This window comes from Periplaneta americana, chromosome 7 (assembly GCF_040183065.1).
Source record: "Periplaneta americana isolate PAMFEO1 chromosome 7, P.americana_PAMFEO1_priV1, whole genome shotgun sequence".
In the NCBI taxonomy this organism is placed as follows: domain Eukaryota; kingdom Metazoa; phylum Arthropoda; class Insecta; order Blattodea; family Blattidae; genus Periplaneta; species Periplaneta americana.
Genome location: NC_091123.1, coordinates 171,087,908 through 171,109,133, shown reverse-complemented (window position 1 = coordinate 171,109,133; position 21,226 = coordinate 171,087,908). Strand labels below are relative to the sequence as shown.

Genomic DNA, 21,226 nt, shown 5'->3' with positions numbered 1-21,226 from the left:
TAAATTGATGATGGCGAGATGAGGCCGAGGATTCGCTATAGATTACCTGAAATTCTTCTTACGCTTGTGGAAAATCTCGAAAAAAAAAAAAACCAACCACATAATCAGCCCAAGCGGGAATCGAACCCGCCCCGATGGCAATTCCGGATCGGCAGACAAATGCGCAAGCATGTGTCCAATTTCCAATGGATGTGGAGCGATATACTTTTGAATGTTGTGCATGACAAGTGGTTACAAATGATGCAAAAGAATGGTAAATAACTGCATACTTTTGATGAAAGACGAAGTACATAACAAAACATCATATGATGAACATTTAGACCCGGTTTTATAAATACGGCTAATCTAAAGATTATGTTAAACCTAGTTAAACCTAACCATGAGTTTAACTCAACGTGCCGTATTACAGAGTCTCGGTTAATTTAAACCGTAGTGGAATACGATTGGTATTACTGCTAGGAAAGAAAAGAACATCGCAACTGTGCAGGGGCGGATGCAAAGGGGGGGGGGATTAAGGGGATATATTCCCTCCCGAAATTTTGAGAAGAATACGAAACAAGAAACAAAAATAATATTAATTTTAATTTGTGAATGTACATAGGAATTAGAGAGTTTTCCACGTAAATTCTCTTTGCAAGAAGACAAACACAGAGTTCTTACTTCAAGACAGAGAGTCATGAAGAGTATTTTAGGCTTGTAATTTTCCTTCCCTTCCTAGACTATTTCATTAGTCAGCTCAAGGACAGATTTATAAATCATAAGGGAATCCTAAAGTCCATACAAACTTTTCTGCCTAAAACTATAGTGCGAGCATCGGATGAAGATTTAGAAACTGCTGTTCAGGCTGTAGTAAATCAGTGGCTCAATGATGTTGATGCATCACCAGAGTCTTTCTTCAGTGAATTGAATATGTGGAGAAGAAATTTCCTTGATCAGAAAAATCTTCACCTAATACCTACTGATTTTATATCATCTTTGAACAGGTGCAATGAAATTATTTTTCCCTGCACTCGCAAGGCGCTGAAACTTTTCTGCACGTTGCCTGTAACTACAGCAACACCAGAACGGTCGTTCTCAACATTGCCGTATTTGAAGACTTACTTGAGGAGCACGATGGGAGCAGACAGATTAAATGGACTGGCCTTGATGTATATACATAAAAATGTAGAAGTAAAAGCTCATGAAGTACTGGATGAAATGTCTAAGAAGCCTCGTCGCCTTCTTCTGTAAATGTCATTTTGTCATTGTTTTTGTATTGTAGTCATTGTAAATGTTAAAATTAAAAAAAAATTATGGTTTATTTAACAACGCTCGCAATTGCCGAGGTTATATCAGCGTCGCCGGTGTGCCGGAATTTTTTCCCTCAGGACTTCTTTTACATACCAGTAAATCGACTGTCGCATTTAAACACACTTAAATGCCGTCGAGCTGGGTTGGGGTAGAACCCGCAACTTCGAGCACAGAAGGCTATACCGATTACGCTACTCAAGCCAATTTGTAAATGTTTGTGACTCGGAAACAAATTGTGAGTATATAAACTTATTTCTCATTACTCCATTTTTACTATCTCCTCAAATCCCTCCCCGAAAAAAAACCTGCGTCCGCCTATGCAACTGTGTAATCATATTACTGATTTAAAATAGCCGATGCTTGTGGAGAATCTTCATTAAGAAACATCTTTGTTCTTCGATATCAGAGAGAATATCATAAAGAAAACCTAAAGAAGACTAATATCGCGTACTTCAGTATGCTTGTCAGACTTAACCTCAAATAGTTTCTTAACGCTGGCTACCAACGTTATACTCCCAAACATAATGCAACCAAACTAAACCTTGCATGGCCATCTGCGACGTAACTCTATACAGAATCAACTGAGTAATGAAATAAAAATGTTAGTGTGCGTATTTTATGTGTTTTCTAGAATATTTACGAAACAGAATTCAGTAAAACAATAACAGTAATATGGGTTACAAGAGCGGTATGTTGACGTTTTCAGGTTCGAGGAAAAGATTGAAAAAGCGAAACGTAGTTGAGTTTTTTTAATTTCCGAGAACATGAAAACAAACATACCTCTCGTGTGTCGTACATTATTTTGTGCGAAGATCGTTTATTACAAACCTGAAAGAGGAATTTCTAATTAGTTGCAATGAAATCTCCATCTTGGTTTCTGTTCAATGACGGCAAACTTGCAAAACAAACATATCTATCTTCAACATTGTTGCTTTAAAATGTTTTCTGTGTTTACTATACTCCAGCAAGCCGTGATATACGTCTGTCTTTTTTCCCCCTGTCTATAAATGCGAACTTAAAACAAACGGTAAGGTTATGTAGCCTAATGATTTAAAGTTTACTTAATTTTTGCAAATATTTAAAAACAATAATTAACAGTCCAATTTAGGTGAAATTGCAGTGGTAAGTTTCCAATTTATAATTACTTATTACTATATTGAACGTTTCTAAAAATAATATGTTAAAAGCCTAAAGCAGTAAAATCAATATGTCACTTAAGCGGTAAGAAGAGGGAAATTGTTACGTGTGTTAGGTTGGGAATACTGAATGTGGAATTTTAGACTTTCCGCGGATTGTTTTTGTGCGGAAACCAAGCAAATACGCACGATCTCGCACAAAATTATTTTTACTACTCTAGTAAAATTAGGTAATATTATTAGTGTGTTTATAAGTCAGGCCCCATATAAATCTTACCAGGAGGCTGTCTGCCACACACAGTACAATGCACAATAGGTTTGTAGTAGATTTACGGACACCTCCTAAATCTTCAATCGTTTTCAGTATGTCTACTACCAGAGGGAAAGTAGCGCAGCAAAACTAGTAACTGATGCAGAGATTCAACAGAATGTTTTCAAACACTAAAACACATATTTTTGCACTTTTTTTCATTTTTATGTTGCATGTTGTATCCGAGTTTCAATTTTCCGAAACAAGGTTGGGACTATAAACCTAATTCTGAAGTTAGGACTGTCTGCTTCGAAAGCCTCAATCTGCTTTAAAACTTATGTTCATTTATGTGTATTTCAAAGTGGTGCACTCTATTTCGAAAAATTCTTGGCCGCCGTGGTCGTTCAGTAATATTGAGCACTCACATCGTCACTCATAAGTTCTTGGAAAACATCTGCAATATCCATGTGTATTGCGGGAACCGCCATCTTACACTGTTGAGCCTTCAACTGCAGTTTAAACGTCAGAGAACTGCCGATCAAGTTAAACTCAAGTTAACTCAAGATTAACTGGCAGTTAAGGTTTATAATACGAAGCAGAACGAAAAACTTCAGTTTAAACTGAACGTAAGGTTTAAACGGCGTTTATAATACCGGTCCTTACTGTTGTGAACAGAGCGAAAAGTGCATTGAAGCTGGTAGTGGAATTTTCTAATCATTACTTTGAATTGCTAAAATGATGATGATTATATGAATTTTTTTACTCAGAATAGTCCATACTATCACCTCCTAGAATATTTAGTATTGCTCTTGAATCATCCTGTATGTGAGCGTGCATCCGTGGTCCAGGTCCAGGGGCGCGAAGTCTCCACTTTTGTAAAGATTAGTGTCATTATGTATCCATGTAGCGTGTAATGCTTTAAAAGTTACTACTGTGATGAAGATAAGACCCTGAAGAGGATAAAAAAGACTGAAAAAATATAAATTATCCCTTTTTTATAACCATATTTCGTTTCCTTGACATTTTGTGACACAAATGTATCTTCCGTTCTGGTAATGTACAGTTGGGCTTTGAGAAACTTGAACACTTCGTGCTGTAGAATCAGGAAATGATATTGCGAATTGCATTGTTAGGAATTTATAATTATATTTAAAACTTTCTTGTTACTTTGTTAGGTCATCTCATGCGAATTTGTTGTACTGGTTAAAAAAAAAATCTTAATTCTGATCTCATTGTTTTCTTAATGTTATAAAAGCTTACATATATTATGATACTTCTGGAATGTATCGAAAGTTTGACTGTTAAGCCCGAGTATTGTGAGTAAATCATCTAATAATATTAGTATTTAGCATTTATTTATTTAACCTGGTAGAGATAACCTGCCCCTCTACCAGGAGATTCCAACTATAATATGAAGAATAAAATTACAATTAGTATAAGATTTACAGTTACAATTACAAATAAAATTACAATATTAAATTTACAATTGAATCGGTGAGTTGGAAAAGGGGTCAAGTCCATCATTTTTCATACTGGCATTTATTGGTGATACCTGACTGCTATGTCTGTACGCATCGTTTGGTATAACTAGGAGTCATGTCCCGTCCATAGAAGTGTGCATTAGATTAGTATTGAGTTGGAGAAGGGGTCATGTCCAGAGTTTTTTGTCTCTCCTTAACAATTTACTTTTCAGGACATGGCCCCTTTTCCAACTCAACGATTCAATTACAATTACAATAAACATCAAAGCACGAAAAGATTACCTGACTAATTAAAGCTAGATAATTTATCAACAATAATCTCACTAGAGGTTTTGATTTATCTAGAGAAAATCAAAACTCGAGTGGGATTTAATTGACTATTAAACGATTGGAAGAAAGTAGGCTATATAAAGATTAGAAGTAACAAAGTGTACAATAAAATATTAATTGGCTTACAAAAATACAACTATCTTCAAATGTATTATTGTACCATCTCAACATTACGCTAGATGGCAGTAGTGTTTTATGATGATGTTTTCTTGTTACCGGTATCAGTTGTGCCAACTATGGAATCATTATTGAACTCTGTGGACTGTTACTAGTCAAGAAGGCTTTGTTGATTCAGTTTCATTTTTATTAAAACATTTACATTGCATTTCAATCATCCGGATCCCAGTAATCAACGTCACTTGACAGATGATTTTCAATAAATCTTAGTATTAAACAATCTCTGATACGTTACTATCCATAATATCATATAGCAGAAGTTATAACAAACATAACCTAAATAATATAAACAAGTGTTAGAAAAGTTTTAATTATGCATGATAAAATAAACAAGAAACGTTTTAATTAACGATGATGAAATAAAAAATAAACATGAATGATTATAACAGAAACAATTATTGAAAGTACACTTTTCAAATTTGAATGTTTTAGTGGTTGGTGGTTCAGTTGATGTTATATTGGACGTGTGCGTAAAAGAAGTGAACTCGTTGGTGTACATGGTTTATCCCTCAACTCATTCAGGATTTCGGTACGGTGCTCATCATATATGACCAATGATCTTTATTAATTCTTGTTTTTGAATGCCAAAATGCGAGTCATATTTGAAAGTGATGTGCATCGACTGGAGTGGGTTGTAATTTTCTGTTTTTTGATGGCCAGACCAGTGCAGTTTGAAATGTTGGCAAACAAAGAAACAAATGCTAGCGTAGTGATAAAAGTAAACAAATGCTAGGGACGCGATAAAATTAAACAAATGCTAGGGACGCGATAAAATTGTGCGATAAGCGGCCATGATTGGTTGAAAGACGTCCTTTCGTACCGTTTTATTGGTCGAAAGTAGTGTGACGTAGTGAAAGTGTGATAGTCATAGAAAAACAAAGAATATTTTATATTTACTGAATTACAAATTAAACCTAGAATACCAAAATTGTATAGTGTGAAATTATCCGATATTGAAATATTTTGTGATAGATTAAGGAAACTATTTACAAGAAATCAATTACTGACCAAGTGCCTAGTTAGTTTGCGTTTGAATTCAATTTTATTTCGACAGTCCCTGATGCTAGCAGGTAACGAATTCCAGAGTCTTGGCAGGGCTATTGTGAAAGAGGATGAGTATGAGGAGGTGCGATGGGATGGTATTGTTAGTATTGTTTCATGACGAGAGCGTATGTTCAGATTATGGTGGGAAGAAAGGTAAGTGAAGCGAGACGACAGGTACGAAGGAATAGAAGAGTTCAAGATTTCGAAGAGAAAGAGAAGTGAATGTAAATTTCTTTTCTTATCTAGTTTAAGCCAACCTATTGCTTCCAGGATGGGGTGATATGATCATATTTACGAACATTGCTTATTTGTAGCTATCTCACATAAGGTTGACACTGAGATAGTTGATGCTCCTTTGCAAAGTCTGGCTCCGTTGTATAGGATATTTCAAAAGTCAGTTCAAACATTAAACCGCTATAAATATTATAATATTTGAGATAGGGAAAAAAACAAAAACATCACAGTGTTAGGCAAACAACGGGGTTTACAAAACATTGGAAAGATGTCCGCCGTTCTCTTGTTCAACGTACAGCATTCTGTCTGCGACACCATGCACAACATTTTCCAGATAATATTGGAATATTGGCAATTTCTTTCAGTTGCAGTAGGGTTGTTGGATGTGTTAGGAAAACTCGTTCTTTAAGGTAATCCCACAACCAAAAGTCGACCGAATTGAAATCTGGACATCGCGGAGGCCACACTGTTGGAAAGTGCCTACTGATGACATGATCGCCAAATATCTGCGAAATTATTTGTTTTGCAGGGCTAAAGATGTGGGGTGGAGCGACATCTTGTATGAAGATTGTTTTCCATATCGTGATTCCTCAGTCTAGGGATGACGAAGTTCTGTAACATGCTGTAGTGGCTCTCCCCGTTTACTGTAACAGTCTGTCTCATTCCATTATTGTACACACCTGTGGAATAACGGTTAGTGCGTCTGGCCGAGAAACCAGGTGCCCGGGTTCGATTCGGGGCAAGTTACCTGGTTGAGGTTATTCCGGGGTTTTCCCTCAACCCGATATTAGCAAATGCTGGGTAACTATCGGTGCTGGACCCCGGACTCATATCACCGGCATTATCACCTTCATCTCATTCAGACGCTAAATAACCTAAGATGTTAATAAAGCGTCGAAAATAACCTACTAAAATTAATAGTAGAGTTAACACGCGTTAACGGCGAGATTACGCAGATGTTTGGCGATCGTGTCATCAGTAGGCACTTTCCAACAATGTGACCTCCGCGTTCTCCAGATTTCAATCCGGCCGACTTTTGGATGTGGGGTTATCTTAAAGAAGGAGTTTTCCTGACACATCCTACAACCCTACTGCAACTGAAAGATGCCATCTCTCAAGTAATTGCCATTATTCCAAGACATTATCTGCAAAATGCTGTGCATGGTGTCCCAGACAGAATGCTGTACGTTGAACAAGAGAACGGCGGACATCTTCCCAATGTTTTGTAAACCCCGTTGTTTTTGTTTTTTCCCTATCTCAAATATATATAATATTTATAGCGCTTTAATGTTTGAACTGACTTTTGGAATATTCTATAGATACTCAGTGGCCGGTGGATACTCTACATTGACCTTTCAATTTTAGTTCCTATTTTATTTTATATATCCCTCTTATATTAATAAGATATCTGAACTGCGACCGAACACTAGCGCTGCTAATTCGGTCCTCAAATTTTGTTAATATTATTGTATCTTCTTTCTTATATTGATTACATTAATTTATGTCTATTGCTGTAATTATAATAATAATAAAAATAATAATATTAATAATAATAATAATAATAATAATAATAATAATAATAATAATAACGGTTTATTTTAACCGGCACAGTTAAGGCCATTAGGCCTTCTCTTCCACTCAACCAGTATGATAGAAAATTACTGCAATGCTACGAATATAACATAATTAATACAATACAATTCAAAGCAATACAATACTACAATACAAGACAACATAATACATAATTAATATAATACAATGACAATTCTTTTCATCTTCACAACACCAATGAAATAATTATGCAATAATAATATTCTGTGTATTTAAATTTAAACTTAAATAATAAATAAGTAAATAAAATTATTATTATTATTATTATTATTATTATTATTATTATTATTATTATTATCAGAAGTAGATACGATACGTTTGCATTGCAGTATGTTTAACTCTGTTCTCTCTGACAATTTATTCCGAATGAGGTCTCTGTTCGCAGGAGATAGCTCAGAAAATGAATTTATAGAACGCACAACGAGGTTAATACGTTACTGCAACCATTATAACAAAAAAAAAGTAATAGCAACTAGAATTTCCTGCAATATCAGGCATGCGACATGGCTTCGTACTAAAATTGCTCCAATTTCTTCCAATAAGGAGACAATTCGCATTATTAGTTTAGTTTCCTGCCATGCTTTCTCATACGGACCGTGACGGCTTACGTAACAAGAACGGTCACGAAGCCATTCCAGCGGATTCCATTATTTATCTCGTCCCAGTATTGCCGCAACAGAAGTCCTCAGCTTGTGAGCTTCGAAACCTCGTCTTCCTATTTCGAACTCTTCAACTTGGACGCTGGGTGATATCTTACAGAATAGGATCGCAGTGTTTATTGCTACATTCCAAGCTATGACAGGTTTTAATTTTTGGTAAAGAATATAATTTTTATTATTTTCACATAGAGTGGGGAATTTCTTGTGTTCAATTGTCATATGCCATCAAAGGTGTATATTTTTGTATCGTAATTACAAAGTCACAGCATCCTCAATAAATTCATGACGGCGCTGTTGTAGTTTTGTAAGAAGTGAAGTAGAAATCATTCACAATTTTTTCTATCAATCATCTATCATCCTATGTCCAACATCAATCATATTGAACAAATGTCATCCATTAGTCATTCCTGTTTCCTTTACCTTTCTTTTACCATTCCAGTCTTTCCACTTTATTTTTAATTTCTTTTCTCGTTCCTTGTCTTTTCAGCTCATTTTACTTTCCTTTGTTCTTCCTTTCTATTTATTTTACTTTTCATTTTATTCTCCTTTACCTTTCTTTTCTATTTCCTTCACCTTTGCTTTCCCTTCGCCTTTCCTTTTTTCCTTTTCACCTTTCTTATTTTCTTTTTCTTCTTTCATTTCTTTTCTCTTCATTTCCTTTTCTTTTCCATTCACTATCCTTTACTTTTCCTTTCCTTTCTTTTTCTTCGCTTTTCCTTTCCTTTCTCTTTCTTCGCTTTTCCTTTCCTTTACTCGTTTTTCATTTTGCTTTCGTTTTCCTTTCCTTCCCCTTTCTGCCCTTTACTTTATCTTTCCTTCCCTTTACCTTACCTTTCCTCTTCTTTACCTTAACCTTCCTTTCCCTTCCCTTCGCCTTTCCTTTTTTCCATTTCATTTTTTTATTTTCTTCTTCTTTTTCATTTCTTCTTCCATTTCTTTTCTCTTCATTTCCTTTTCTTTTCCCTTCATTTCCTTTTTTCCCTCCTCTATCCTATACCTTTCCTTTCTCTTTCTTCGCTTTTCGTTTCCTTTACTCGTTTTTCATTTTGATTTCATTTTCCTTTCCTCCCCTTTCTTCCCTTTACTTTAGGCTACCTTTCTCTCCTTTACCGTAACTTTCCTTCCCTCTACTTTCTCCTTTTTATCTTTGCTTTCTCTTTGCTTCAGATTTTTTTTTCCTTTCCCGGTCTTCCTTTTTCTTTCATTTCCCTTTACTTTCTTTTCTATTTCCTTCACCTTTTCTTTTCTATTTTTTCCTTCACCTTCACTTTCCTTTTTCTTTCCTTTTCGTTTTCCATTTTAGTATCATTTTTCCTTTCCTTCCCCTTCCTTCCCTTTAACTTGCCTTTCCTTCCCTTTACCTCAACTTTTCTTCTGTCTACTTTCTTCTTTTTTATCTTTGCTTTCTCTTTGCCTCAAAATTTCTTTTCTTTCTCTTTCCTTTTCGTTTTCCTTTTTGCTTTCGTTTACCTTTCCTTTTCCCTTTTTCATTTCATTTCCTTTCCTTTTAATTTCTTTTCCTTTCCTTTTTTTCCATTTCCTTCTCTTTTAATGTCCTAATTCTTTACCTTTCCTCTGTCTTTCCTTCCCTCTTCTCTTTCTTTTACTTTCCTTTTTTCATTTATTTTTCATTTTCTTTTCCCTTTATTTCCTTTACCTTTCCATTTCTTTTCCCCTTCTTTGTCGTTTCCTTTGTCGTTCCTTGTTTTCTTTTTTTTTCTTTTCCTTTCATTTTCTCTCCATTTCCTTTCCCTCTTTTCTCTTCCTTTCTTTTCCTTGCCTCTTTTTTCTTTGCTCTCCTATCTTTCTTCTTCTTCGTCTTCTTCTTCTCCTTAATTATTCATCCTCCTTTCCTTGCCTCCTGAAATGTTTTAATGTCTTCCTTTATAATTAGGTTCATAGAAATTTTCAATCCAACGTAACAACTTGTGAAGAATTCCTTTGTATTTCCAGATTGCTCTGTGTTGGTTGCCGTGCCGGCGGTATGCAGCGGAAATATCAACTGTGACGTCAAATCATGCGGTACAAGGTATGTAACCATGACGACTTTATATATATTTTTTTCCGTAAATTTGTAGTTGAGTAACGGAGCGACAGTGTCTTCGCACTTCACTGCGATTATAAAGAACCACGTCGAAATTCAATTTGAAATCCTTGCCTGTCTCATTCTGCGGCGCATATCCACGCTTTCACAATCAAAGTAAAATCACCGAAGTGACTTAATGTACGGCCTACTGAGGAAGCGTACAGAAAATTAATGTCTGATTGCATTTATTCACAATGCTTCTGGTATTAACATATGAATTAACAAGAAAATTCAACTTCTTCGAGTGTAGGTAATTATTTAGCGTGCCTTTTCAGCTACAAAGACCATTCTGAAGTGGAGATGACATTATTGGAATTAAGACATATCATGTAAGGAAAACTGAAGTAGTAGGAAAAGAAATCTACTCCACAACAGGTTTTTACACTACAAATGTCACAAGATCTACAAGAGATTGATCTCCTGTCTTCTTTGGTGTGAAATGAACTGGCAGACAGTGATGGGGGTACTATAGACGGCAAAGATCAAATACTCTGCCTATCTATTCATTCATTCATTCATTCATTCATTCATTCATTCATTCATTCATTTATTTATTATCTTCCATAGATCTTACATGAGCAATGAAGCTTTAAGATGTGGAACAAGTCAAAATTTTACAATATTACAATTACAATTTTTACAAATTTTTAGTTTTATAATCTAGTAACTTTCTACAATTTTTACAATTTTGTGCAATTTTTTACAATATTTCGGCGAGATGTAGTGAGATGAGGTGAGGTCCGAGGATTCGCCAAAATACTACCCGGATTTGCCATTTGGTTGGGGAAAACCTCGGAAAACCCCAACCAGGTAATCAAATCAAAGGGGTTGATGCCGAGGACTCACCATAGACCATCCGGCTTCAGTCCCACGGCTGTGGAAAACCTCGGAAGAAACCAAAGACCGAAGTGGGTTCCAACCCAAACCCGAACGCAGCTCCGGATCAGCAGCCCAGCGGGTCTGCCGACTGAGCTACATCGATGGCTCTACTAAAAGTATACAATACATAGCCAATCAGATTATTAAATTTACAAACGCAAACGATCATTCATCAGTTGAGCTATATGTATAATACAAAAGAAGTAAGTTAATTAAATTTAAGGCATAAACAATTCAACCAGTTGTGATATACAGAAATTGATAATACATATCATGCAAACTACTTCAAATTACAAACACAAACAATTTATCAACAGAGCTATATAGTTTACTATTCAATTTAAAGCATATACAATTCATCGACCAAAACTATAGAAATATATACAATATAAAGTAAGCAGATTAATTCAATTTACAAGCATACTTTCATTAAGCTATACAAATTTGTACAATTAATATCAAGTATATTAATTCAATTTATAATCATAAAGAATTCATCAGTTGAGCTATACAAACTACTATACAATTTACAGCATATACAATTCATCAATTGAGCTATACAGACTACCATTCAATTTACAGTAGGCCTATATACAATTCATCATTAGAGCTACACAGACTAGTAATCATTTTAAAAGCATATACAATTTATTCATCAGCCAAACTATACAAACATATACAATCAAATCAGTTCAATTTACAAACTTACAATTTACAAATCACAAGCAACCTATGATTCTAGCCTAGACAAAAACGAGTTAAATCTGTCACTGTAAAAATCTTGTATTAATAGACGTTAGAAATCAGATGACTTCGTTCACTTTCTTGAATGATCAAGAAATTGCACAGTTCAGAGGAAAAGTTGCCCGCTACGAAGACGCCAAATTAAGGTGAATGCTGAAATTGAGGCAGAGAATTCCGGTTCCCACTACACAAAAACCTGGCCCGCCTGCAAAGTCGTTTCCAAGTGATAGAAAAAAAATTGCAACATCTCTTCCGGTTCAGCAGCCACGGCCTCCATTTCCTCCTCGATCCTATATCCGGAGTGAGGGCCATTTACACGTAACTTGACATAATGCAACTTAGCATACCAATGATTAGACCACGAATTTATGTGCAATACGCACGTGGCGTATACCAACAGATAGTCACCAGACTAGCTCAGAGGTAGAGAGCTGAACTCGATTCCAAGGCTGTGCTCAGTCATGGGTTCGAAACCCCCTTAAGCTTATTATGATTAGGTATATTCCGAGGTTTTCGAATGTGAGATAATCACTGGAGCAACGTTGTTCGTGCATTAGAGAGCTGCAGAAAAGTGTTTACAACCGGTTTTTATTCGACCGGTCAGAGAGCATCCGTCAAGGTAGAGCATCCGACCAAATGTATTTGCTTAATGTGAAAGTTAGAATTTATAAAACAGTTATATTACCGGTTGTTCTCTATGGTTCTGAAGCTTGGACTCTCACTTTGAGAGAGGAACAGAGATTAAGGGTGTTTGAGAATAAGGTTCTTAGGAAAATATTTGGGGCTAAGAGGGATGAAGTTACAGGAGAATGGAGAAAGTTACACAATGCAGAGCTGCACGCATTGTATTCTTCACCTGACATAATTAGGAACATTAAATCCAGACGCTTGAGATGGGCAGGGCATGTAGCACGTATGGGCGAATCCAGAAATGCATATAGAGTGTTAGTTGGGAGGCCGGCGGGAAAAAGACCTTTGGGGAGGCCGAGACGTAGATGGGAAGATAATATTAAAATGGATTTGAGGGAGATGGGATATTATGGTAGAGACTGGATTAATCTTGGCGGGCTTATGTGAGGGCAGCAATGAACCTCCGGGTCCCTTAAAAGCCAATAAGTAAGTACCGGTAAGTAAGTATTTGCTTAATATAAGCTTACAATTGACTACATATTTTATTACATTTATCTTTCTAACATTTGTAGATGACAGAGTGCTGCATTGGACTTAAATCGCTCGCTTGAACTCGGTCGAGTGTCACACCCTCGAGTGAGATACAATCGGTCGTGATACGCTCGTAATAAATAGAAGCACAGTACAAGGTCATCTCACCGACATGTCTTATCTTGTACGGAAAGGCGACAGATAAGATACACATATGTTTTGCTCACACGGTAAAAATAAGGTTTTATTTTCTGCGTTTATGACAAACGTTTAATGGAACAGTCAATGGAACGTACCAAAACAGGAACAAGAAGTTATAAATAAATTAGTATGAAAAACTTCGATATACAGTTATTACAGTATTGCTAATTAATAATTATTCAATATTTGATTTACCACATATATAATATAATAGGTCCTTACATAGTGTTCCGCCTATATACTGCGACAATGTAGAAACGTTTTACAAAATATTATTGATGTAGCAGTAGATTAATAACAATATTAGTACAGAGATAACGTCACAGAAAATATAACAACACGAATAATCATGCTGCACAACTGTTACAGACGCAAAGATTGATAGACTAATTATTAGAGATTATTATTATTATTATTATTATTATTATTATTATTATTATTATTATTATTATTATTATTATTATTATTACTACTACTACTACTACTACTACTACTACTACTACTACTACTACTACTACTACTACTACTAGAAAACTTGATACAGTTCTTGCATTATCGTGATTGTGTTCTCAGTTAATAATAATTACATTTACATCCAATAACATCTATCAGATGTGGCAAAAACAAAATCACTACTGTATGGGGGGGGGGAACATTTACCTACAACATTATTTTATATTACATTTTAAAGCAAGTTTTGTAGTTGTATTATGGAGAGGTTAGTTAAACACTGCAAAGTTTTGAAATGATAAACATCTATGATGTTACTACACAGTTTATCGCTGTAACAAGAACGAATGTCTAACGCTCGGCTTATACCGTTCCAGGATTTATCGCTCGTGACAATTTTAACCATCATGCATGTGCGCTACCTATCGGATTATGCTATAACTACTTGGCGCTCGAGCGAAAACGTCCGATGCAGACCTCTGGTAGATGAACAAATGGACACCGGTAACAACAAAGGAAATAAGTGTATTGCATAATATGAAATTTAGTGTGTAAAGGAATGCAAGATTAGAATAAATTACAATTACTTACTATAGCAAATAGAAGGCAAATAAGTAGAGTAGTGGCAAAAAAACCCGGACCGACCCTTGTAGCTGATTTCAGAGTCACAGATTCAAAATTTTCTAGTCACAAAACATATCCATCTTGTATAATTAATAATTGTAACAATGAAATTTATTACATTTCTTCGATTCTTACCGTCTGTTGTTTTCTTCAGTGCCTCAAACTTACAGATGAAAAAACTTTGAGAGTTTTATTTTCATCTGGCATCAATATTACATTTCTACCTCTATTCGGCAAAGATAACTGTGTATTTTTACATTAAATAGCAGTACATACTTCTGGCTTCACTATCCATATTGAAATTACCACAGTTTGACACAATACACTGCACAGGATTATTTTGTATCAGTTACAAGGTTCGGTCCGGTTTTTTTTTTTGCCACTACTGTACATACTTTCTATTGTAACATTTACGCTTTAATTTCTGAGTTACGTTCCACTTCCCCGTTGTGCCTAGGGCTGGGTTAGTATGTCTGACCGTGAAACGAGCGATCCCAGTTGAAATCCTAGTTGCGACAAGTTACCTGGTTGAAGTTTTTTCCGTGGTTTTCCCTCAACCAATTAAGAGCAAATGCTGGGTAACTTTCGGCGCTGGACCTTGGACTCATTATTACTAAGGAGCGGATTCCTATGTATGTAAATATTATTTTTGCGTGTGATAAAACACAACTAATAAAGTTAAAAATTTCGAACATGAAGTTTCAAGTTTAAAACCCGAATATTATTTCACATAAAAACACGTATTTTTCACAAATCTATTATAAACACATAAATCTTGGAGTTTTTTTACTTAAATAATTTTTTACGAGAACTTTTAAATATTTTAAAACTAAATCAATTACATCACTCAGAAGTAGGCTACGTTATCGTTTTTAAGAATTCTTGGTTGCTTCGTGTTTCTAAGCGCTGTGTGGTGTATCTGTGATACATTTTCGTAATAGTATCGCCTCAAGTTCTGAGAACTGCTAGGCAGCATATCAGTGTTATTATTAGAGAATAAATTAACGTGGACAAGGAGGAGAGATCTTGCAACACATAATTAGGAATGTTTATTGTTGCTGAAGATGATTTCATTCCACGCTTTGTTTGTGAAACACAACAGATAAGAGCTCGGGTATGAACATTATTTAATTTAAACAAATTTCTCACCTCTCGCTCATATCTATCAAGTAAGGCAATATATCTTGTTGTGATTCCCTGTTATCGGGCTTCGTCAATCGATATCCTTCATGATATACTGAAAGATGGTTGTTTAAAAAACGATTTGGCTTTCCTATTAGCAAATTTAAGCTTTTTGTGTGACACCATAAAAAACTCGAAACATCCAAAAACCTGTTGTCTGAAACGGGGAGGTGCATGCCATGGAAATTAAACTAGACTCTCTACCAGGTTCAGAAGTACAAGTGCTAAGGGACAAATTCCAGAATGTGTTGGAAAAAACAGTGGATATAAAAAATGTGTAAAGTTGCTCAAGTATTGGAGGGTGTGCCTGTAGGTGAAATTGACGGTGTATGTGTTTGTGACATTCCTCTCTTTAAATGTGTACGTCTGACGTCCTGTCATATGGAAAGATCGTTTTCACAGTATAAGTCGTTGTTCATAGATAATCAGCATGCATTTGTGATGGAGAATTTGGAGATGATCTTTGTTGTTCACTGCAATTCTCGGCCAACTACTAGCACTCAAGTGTGGTTGGTGAGTACCTAGTAAATTTTTTTTTCAAGCTAAGTAAGGTATTTTTGTCATAATTAAAAAAAATATAGTTTTTAATTTTTAGCAAATATTTTCATACTTTTTACCACATAAAAAATAAATATATTAAAATTTTTTAGCACATAAAAATCCGCTCCCTAATTATCACCTTCATTTCACTCAGACGCTAGAAACCATCGCATTTGATAAAGCGTCGTAAAATAACCTAATTAAAAACAGGAAGCAAAGCTTATGCAAATGAGATAATTTTAATGTGCATTGTTGTTGTTTAGTCAATTGTCCGAAAACAGATCTGGACCTCACACAAGTGATAAAAAAACAACTTAGGAGGCAACTAAGTCAGGAGATAAGATAGCCAGTTCCTTTCCCCCTCCATTGCATACATGTACTTAAATCCAAAGATTTAAATAGGATCTGTATCTTGGACAAAAAGGACTATAAAAACTTGATAAAAACTGACATGAAAATTCCATGCAGTTAATCGAAAATAATACAAGTATAAGGTTTGCCACGGAGAGGTAATTGCACTATACTTTGTTTTAATACTGATAAGTAGACTTCGTTGAATTGCCACACGCAGCATGCAATCAGGTTGCCGATGTACGGTAGTATAGAGGAGGTGAGCGACCGCCCGGTCTCGTAGTATAAGCACTTCATGTTAAGAGATGTGACCGGTCCAAATAGATAGAGCAGCTATAGCTAATGTTTACCTATGTAAGCACTTGTTTTTGCATTACTGTGGCTGGAATAGTCAAAGCTTAACATTTGTACAGTGCAGGCAAAAATTCAATCAAACATACTACAATGAGTGTGTTGGTGTTCCAAACAATTGCCCTTGGAATACCCTTACCCCCGCAGCCAATCTTGACCCGTTGGGGAACGTGGTTGGATGCTGTTAATTATTATGCAGAACATTACGGAAAAATAATGGAGATAATTGATGCATTGGATACCACAGACAGTTCCCTTGTTGCAGCTTTAAAATCTTTGCCTACTGAACAGCTATTGGAAGATATTCTGTTCATTGGTTCTAATTTTAAAATTGTTCCAAAAGCATCACCCTGTTAGGATCGTCTAAACTAAAACTCTCAGAAGCCCTTAATATAGTGAATAAAGTATCACAAACCGTTATCGAAAATAACAATTCACTAATTTCAGAAAAAGTGAAATGTAAGTTGAGAAACATTATTGCTACAAAATTCTGCCTATTCACAACTTCGTATTATAAATTATGTACTATCAGGTCGCGACAAGACGTCTGAAGTTGGTGTAGTAAAAAGTAGTCGCTTTCCGTTCTTCAAATATTCACCTATTACATCGTGTGATGTTGAACGTACATTTTTCCAATATAAAAACAGTTTAGGTAATCATCGGAGGGGCTATTCAAGGGTTATATGAGTATCTCACATTTAAGAGTTAATATATCTCACTATAAAATAATTATGTATTTACATGTTTAGACATTTCCTACTTCAATGATCATTCATTTTATTTCTTGAATGCAGGATACAGGTTTTATTGTAACCGCAGTATATTGCTCAGTGTTTACATTAGAGGCATACTCCATCCGTTGCACGTCCCCTTCTCAGACAGTCTATACCGCGTGCGCAGTAAACCTTACGATTCTCGTGGCAATTCCACGAAGTCTACCGAAAAGTAGAGCTCGGATGTTCGACAAAATGCCTTTTTTACTGGGTGGAAGTAAATCATTATTTGCATAGATATAAATGTAATTTAGAGTAAATCAAAGTGATAGGGCCAATTTTTATTTTTCCAATTTTGCCTTTTTAAGGTTTTTCTTACTAATAAATGTCTTTTTCCCCATTTTAAAGTAATATTTCTTGTTTATTTGCAATTTTCTCATAAAATGTAATCTATACGAAATTTAAATATTTGAAACAATGACAAACTTTACTAACAATAGTAAATAAAAGTAATTTATTTCGGTGCTTAATCTGCTAATAATCGTGCTTTAATACTATTGGTGTAATATGAGTAATGATCGACAATCCAGTTACAAATATGATATTGTCATGTCTTCACGATACCAACAATCAGCTTTATAATTTTAAATATTAAGCTCGTTCTCATAGAAGTTGTCACGTAGCATTTTCAATTGTTTGCTTCCATATTTTCAAATCTTACTGTTACAATTTTGTGTTACACGTGTTTATTATTGTAGGAGATAGTAATATGCGTTACAAGAGCGGTATGTTGAAGTTTTCATGTTCGAGGAAAAGTTTGAAAAAGCGAAACGTAGTTGAGCTTTTTAATTTCCGAGAATTGAAAGAAAATATACCGCTCGTGTATCGTACATTATTTTGTGCGAAGATCGTTTATTACATACCTGAAAGAGGAATTTCTAATTAGTTGCAATGAAATCTCCATCTTGGTTTCTGTTCAATGACGGCAATTTTGGAAAACAAAAATATCTATCTTCAACATTGGTGCTTTAAAATATTTTCTGTGTTTACTATACTCCAGTAGGCCGTGATATACGTCTGTCTTTTTTTTCCCCCAGTCTATGATGAGTCTGGAATCTTGTTGATTTTTTCACGGCTTCGTTAATGTTACTTGCATCACGAATGCAGTAACTTTAGTGGAGTTGTAGAGTTTACTTAATTTTTGCAAATATTTAAAAACAATAATTAACAGTGCAATTTAGGTGAAATTGCAGTGGTAAGTTTCCAATTTATAATTATTACTATATTAAACGTCTCTAAAAATAATATTATGTTAAAAGCCTAAATCAGTAAAATCAATATGTCACTTAAGCGGTAAGAAGAGGGAAATTGTTATGTGTGTTAGGTTGGGAATACTGAATGTGGAATTTTAGACTTTCCGCGGATTGGTTTTGTGCGGAAACCAATCAAAGACGCACGATCTCGCACAAAATGCCTTTTTTTACTGGGTTGAAATAAATCATTATTTGCATAGATATAAATGTAATTTGGTGTAAATCAAAGTGATAGGGCCAATTTGTATTTTGCCTATTTAGCCTTTTTAAGGTGTTTCTTACTAATAAATTTGCCATTTTAAAGTAATATTTCTTGTTTATTTGCAATTTCCTAATTAATTGTAATGTAATGTACATGAAATTTAAATATTTGAAACAATGGCTAACTTTACTATCAATAGTAAATAAAAATAATTTATTTCGGTGTTTAATCTGCTAATAATCGTGCTTTAATACTATTGGTGTAATATGAGTAATGATCGACAATCCACAGTTACAAATGTAATATTGTCATGTCTTCACGATACCAACAATCAGCTTTATAATTTTAAATATTAAGCTCGTTCTCATAGAAGTTGTCACGTAGCATTTTCAATCGTTTGCTTTCATATTTTCAAATCTTACTGTTACAATTTTGTGCCACACGTGTTTAATATTGTAGGAGAAAGAAATTTGAGTGAGGAACAGTCAGTTATTGCCGAGTGACAGAAGGTATAAGATCGGTTAGGTAGTAAACTATTGAAAAGTAAACTTCATAATTAGTGAATTTGGTGCCGATGGAACAGTTTTGTTATGTAAGGTTTGTGAGAAGACAGTTAATGACGAAAAAAAGTATTTTATAAGTCAACATGTGTCACCTACGAAGTAAATATGAGGGTTATATTGATATTTAAATTTATTGCTAATATATATTATGCCTTTTAAAATTTATTCTTCCTTTTTCAAAGATTATTGTGCCTATTTTACGTTTTATTGCCTTTTTTGCCTGCCTATTTTAACTGTTACAAATGCCTAAACATCCGGGCTCTAATGATAAGGAAATGATTACGTAAGTGTAAAAGACAACTTTACAGAATGTGATCTAGGACAATGAAATTTCCCCAATCGTCAATTCATCTCTGTTAATTTCTGCTCCTAATCGAGCGCTTAAGAAGGCCAATGATTCACCAGTCTTCAGAAGATGCAGAGATGGATTAGAATTCCGTCGGCATGTTAGACAGTTTCCCCTCTGCTATTCGGAAAACAGCTGCGGGCGTAATCCGCTCGAGCTTCCTGCTTCGACACCTGAAGTAAACACACATCACCTCTGCGGTATGCAAACCACACAGGAGCTCCTGGGCTCGAATCCGTTACGTCGCCTGCACAGTAGCTATGTCCCATCACAAGTGAAGTTCAATTAAAGACGTAAACAGCTCCGAGAAATTTGAAGGCGTATAAGTCTTCCAATAAAAATTAACAATAGCGGACATTATTGTGGTTTCAGTAAAGAGGGAAGAGAAGACGGTAAAGGTGAGAACGAAAGAGGAAACGGGAAGAAGGACGATTGAAAAAAAAATTAAAGTAAAAGATAAATTACGAAAATTATAAAGAAATTGTTAAAGGACGAGTGAGGGTGGAGAATTACAAAAAGGAAAGAGTAAAAGTCGATTTCAAGAAGAAAGGGATTATTAGAGAAAGAGAGAAAGAAGGAAAGTGCTAGTAAGATGAAGAGAGAAGGGAAGGACAAGATCGAGAAAGAGTGAAGGAAAGGACGAGATCGAGAAGAAGAGAAGGAAAGGACGAGATCGAGAAAGAGAGAAGGAAAGGACGATATCGAGAAAGAGAGAAGGAAAGGACGAGATCGAGAAGAAGAGAAGGAAAGGACGAGATCGAGAAAGAGAGAAGGAAAGGACGACATCGAGAAAGAGAGAAGGAAAGGACGAGATCGAGAAAGAGAGAAGGAAAGGACGAGATCGAGGAAGAGAGATGGAAAGGACGAGATCGAGAAAGAGAGAAAATGAAAGGACGAATTAGAAAAAGAGAGGGGAGAAGGAAAGGAAGAAAGGGGAGAAGGAGAGAATAAATTAGAGGAAGAGAGGGGAAGAAAGGAAGAACGAATTAAAGGAAGAGAGGATATGAAAGAAAGGACGAATTAAAGAGAGGGTGAAAAGGAAAGGTTGAATTGAAGGGAGAAAGAGAAGGAAAGGACGAATTATAGGGAGAGGGGGAAGAAAGGAAGGACGAATGAGAGAGAGAGGGGGAGAAGGGAAGGACGAATTAGAGGAAGAGGGGAAAGAAGGGAAGGACGAATTAGAGGAAGAGAGGGAGAAGGGAAGGACGAATTAGAGGAAGAGAGGGAGAAGGGAAGGACGAATTAGAGGAAGAGAGGGAGAAGGGAAGGATGAATTAGAGGAAGAGAGGGAGAAGGGAAGGACGAATT

The 21,226-nt window shown here is 35.3% G+C and overlaps 1 protein-coding gene across 2 annotated transcripts in view; it reads left to right on the top strand.

Annotated features, from left to right (window-relative positions):
- The window catches only part of LOC138703710 (neprilysin-11-like), a 265,024-nt gene that overhangs the window by 50,310 nt on the left and 193,488 nt on the right, over positions 1-21,226 (top strand). For both annotated transcript variants that reach the window (XM_069831833.1, XM_069831834.1), the window contains exon 2: positions 10,166-10,241. In XM_069831833.1, the coding sequence (XP_069687934.1) occupies positions 10,230-10,241 (12 nt within the window). In that variant the 5' untranslated portion in view covers positions 10,166-10,229. The remainder of the gene's footprint in view (positions 1-10,165; positions 10,242-21,226) is intronic.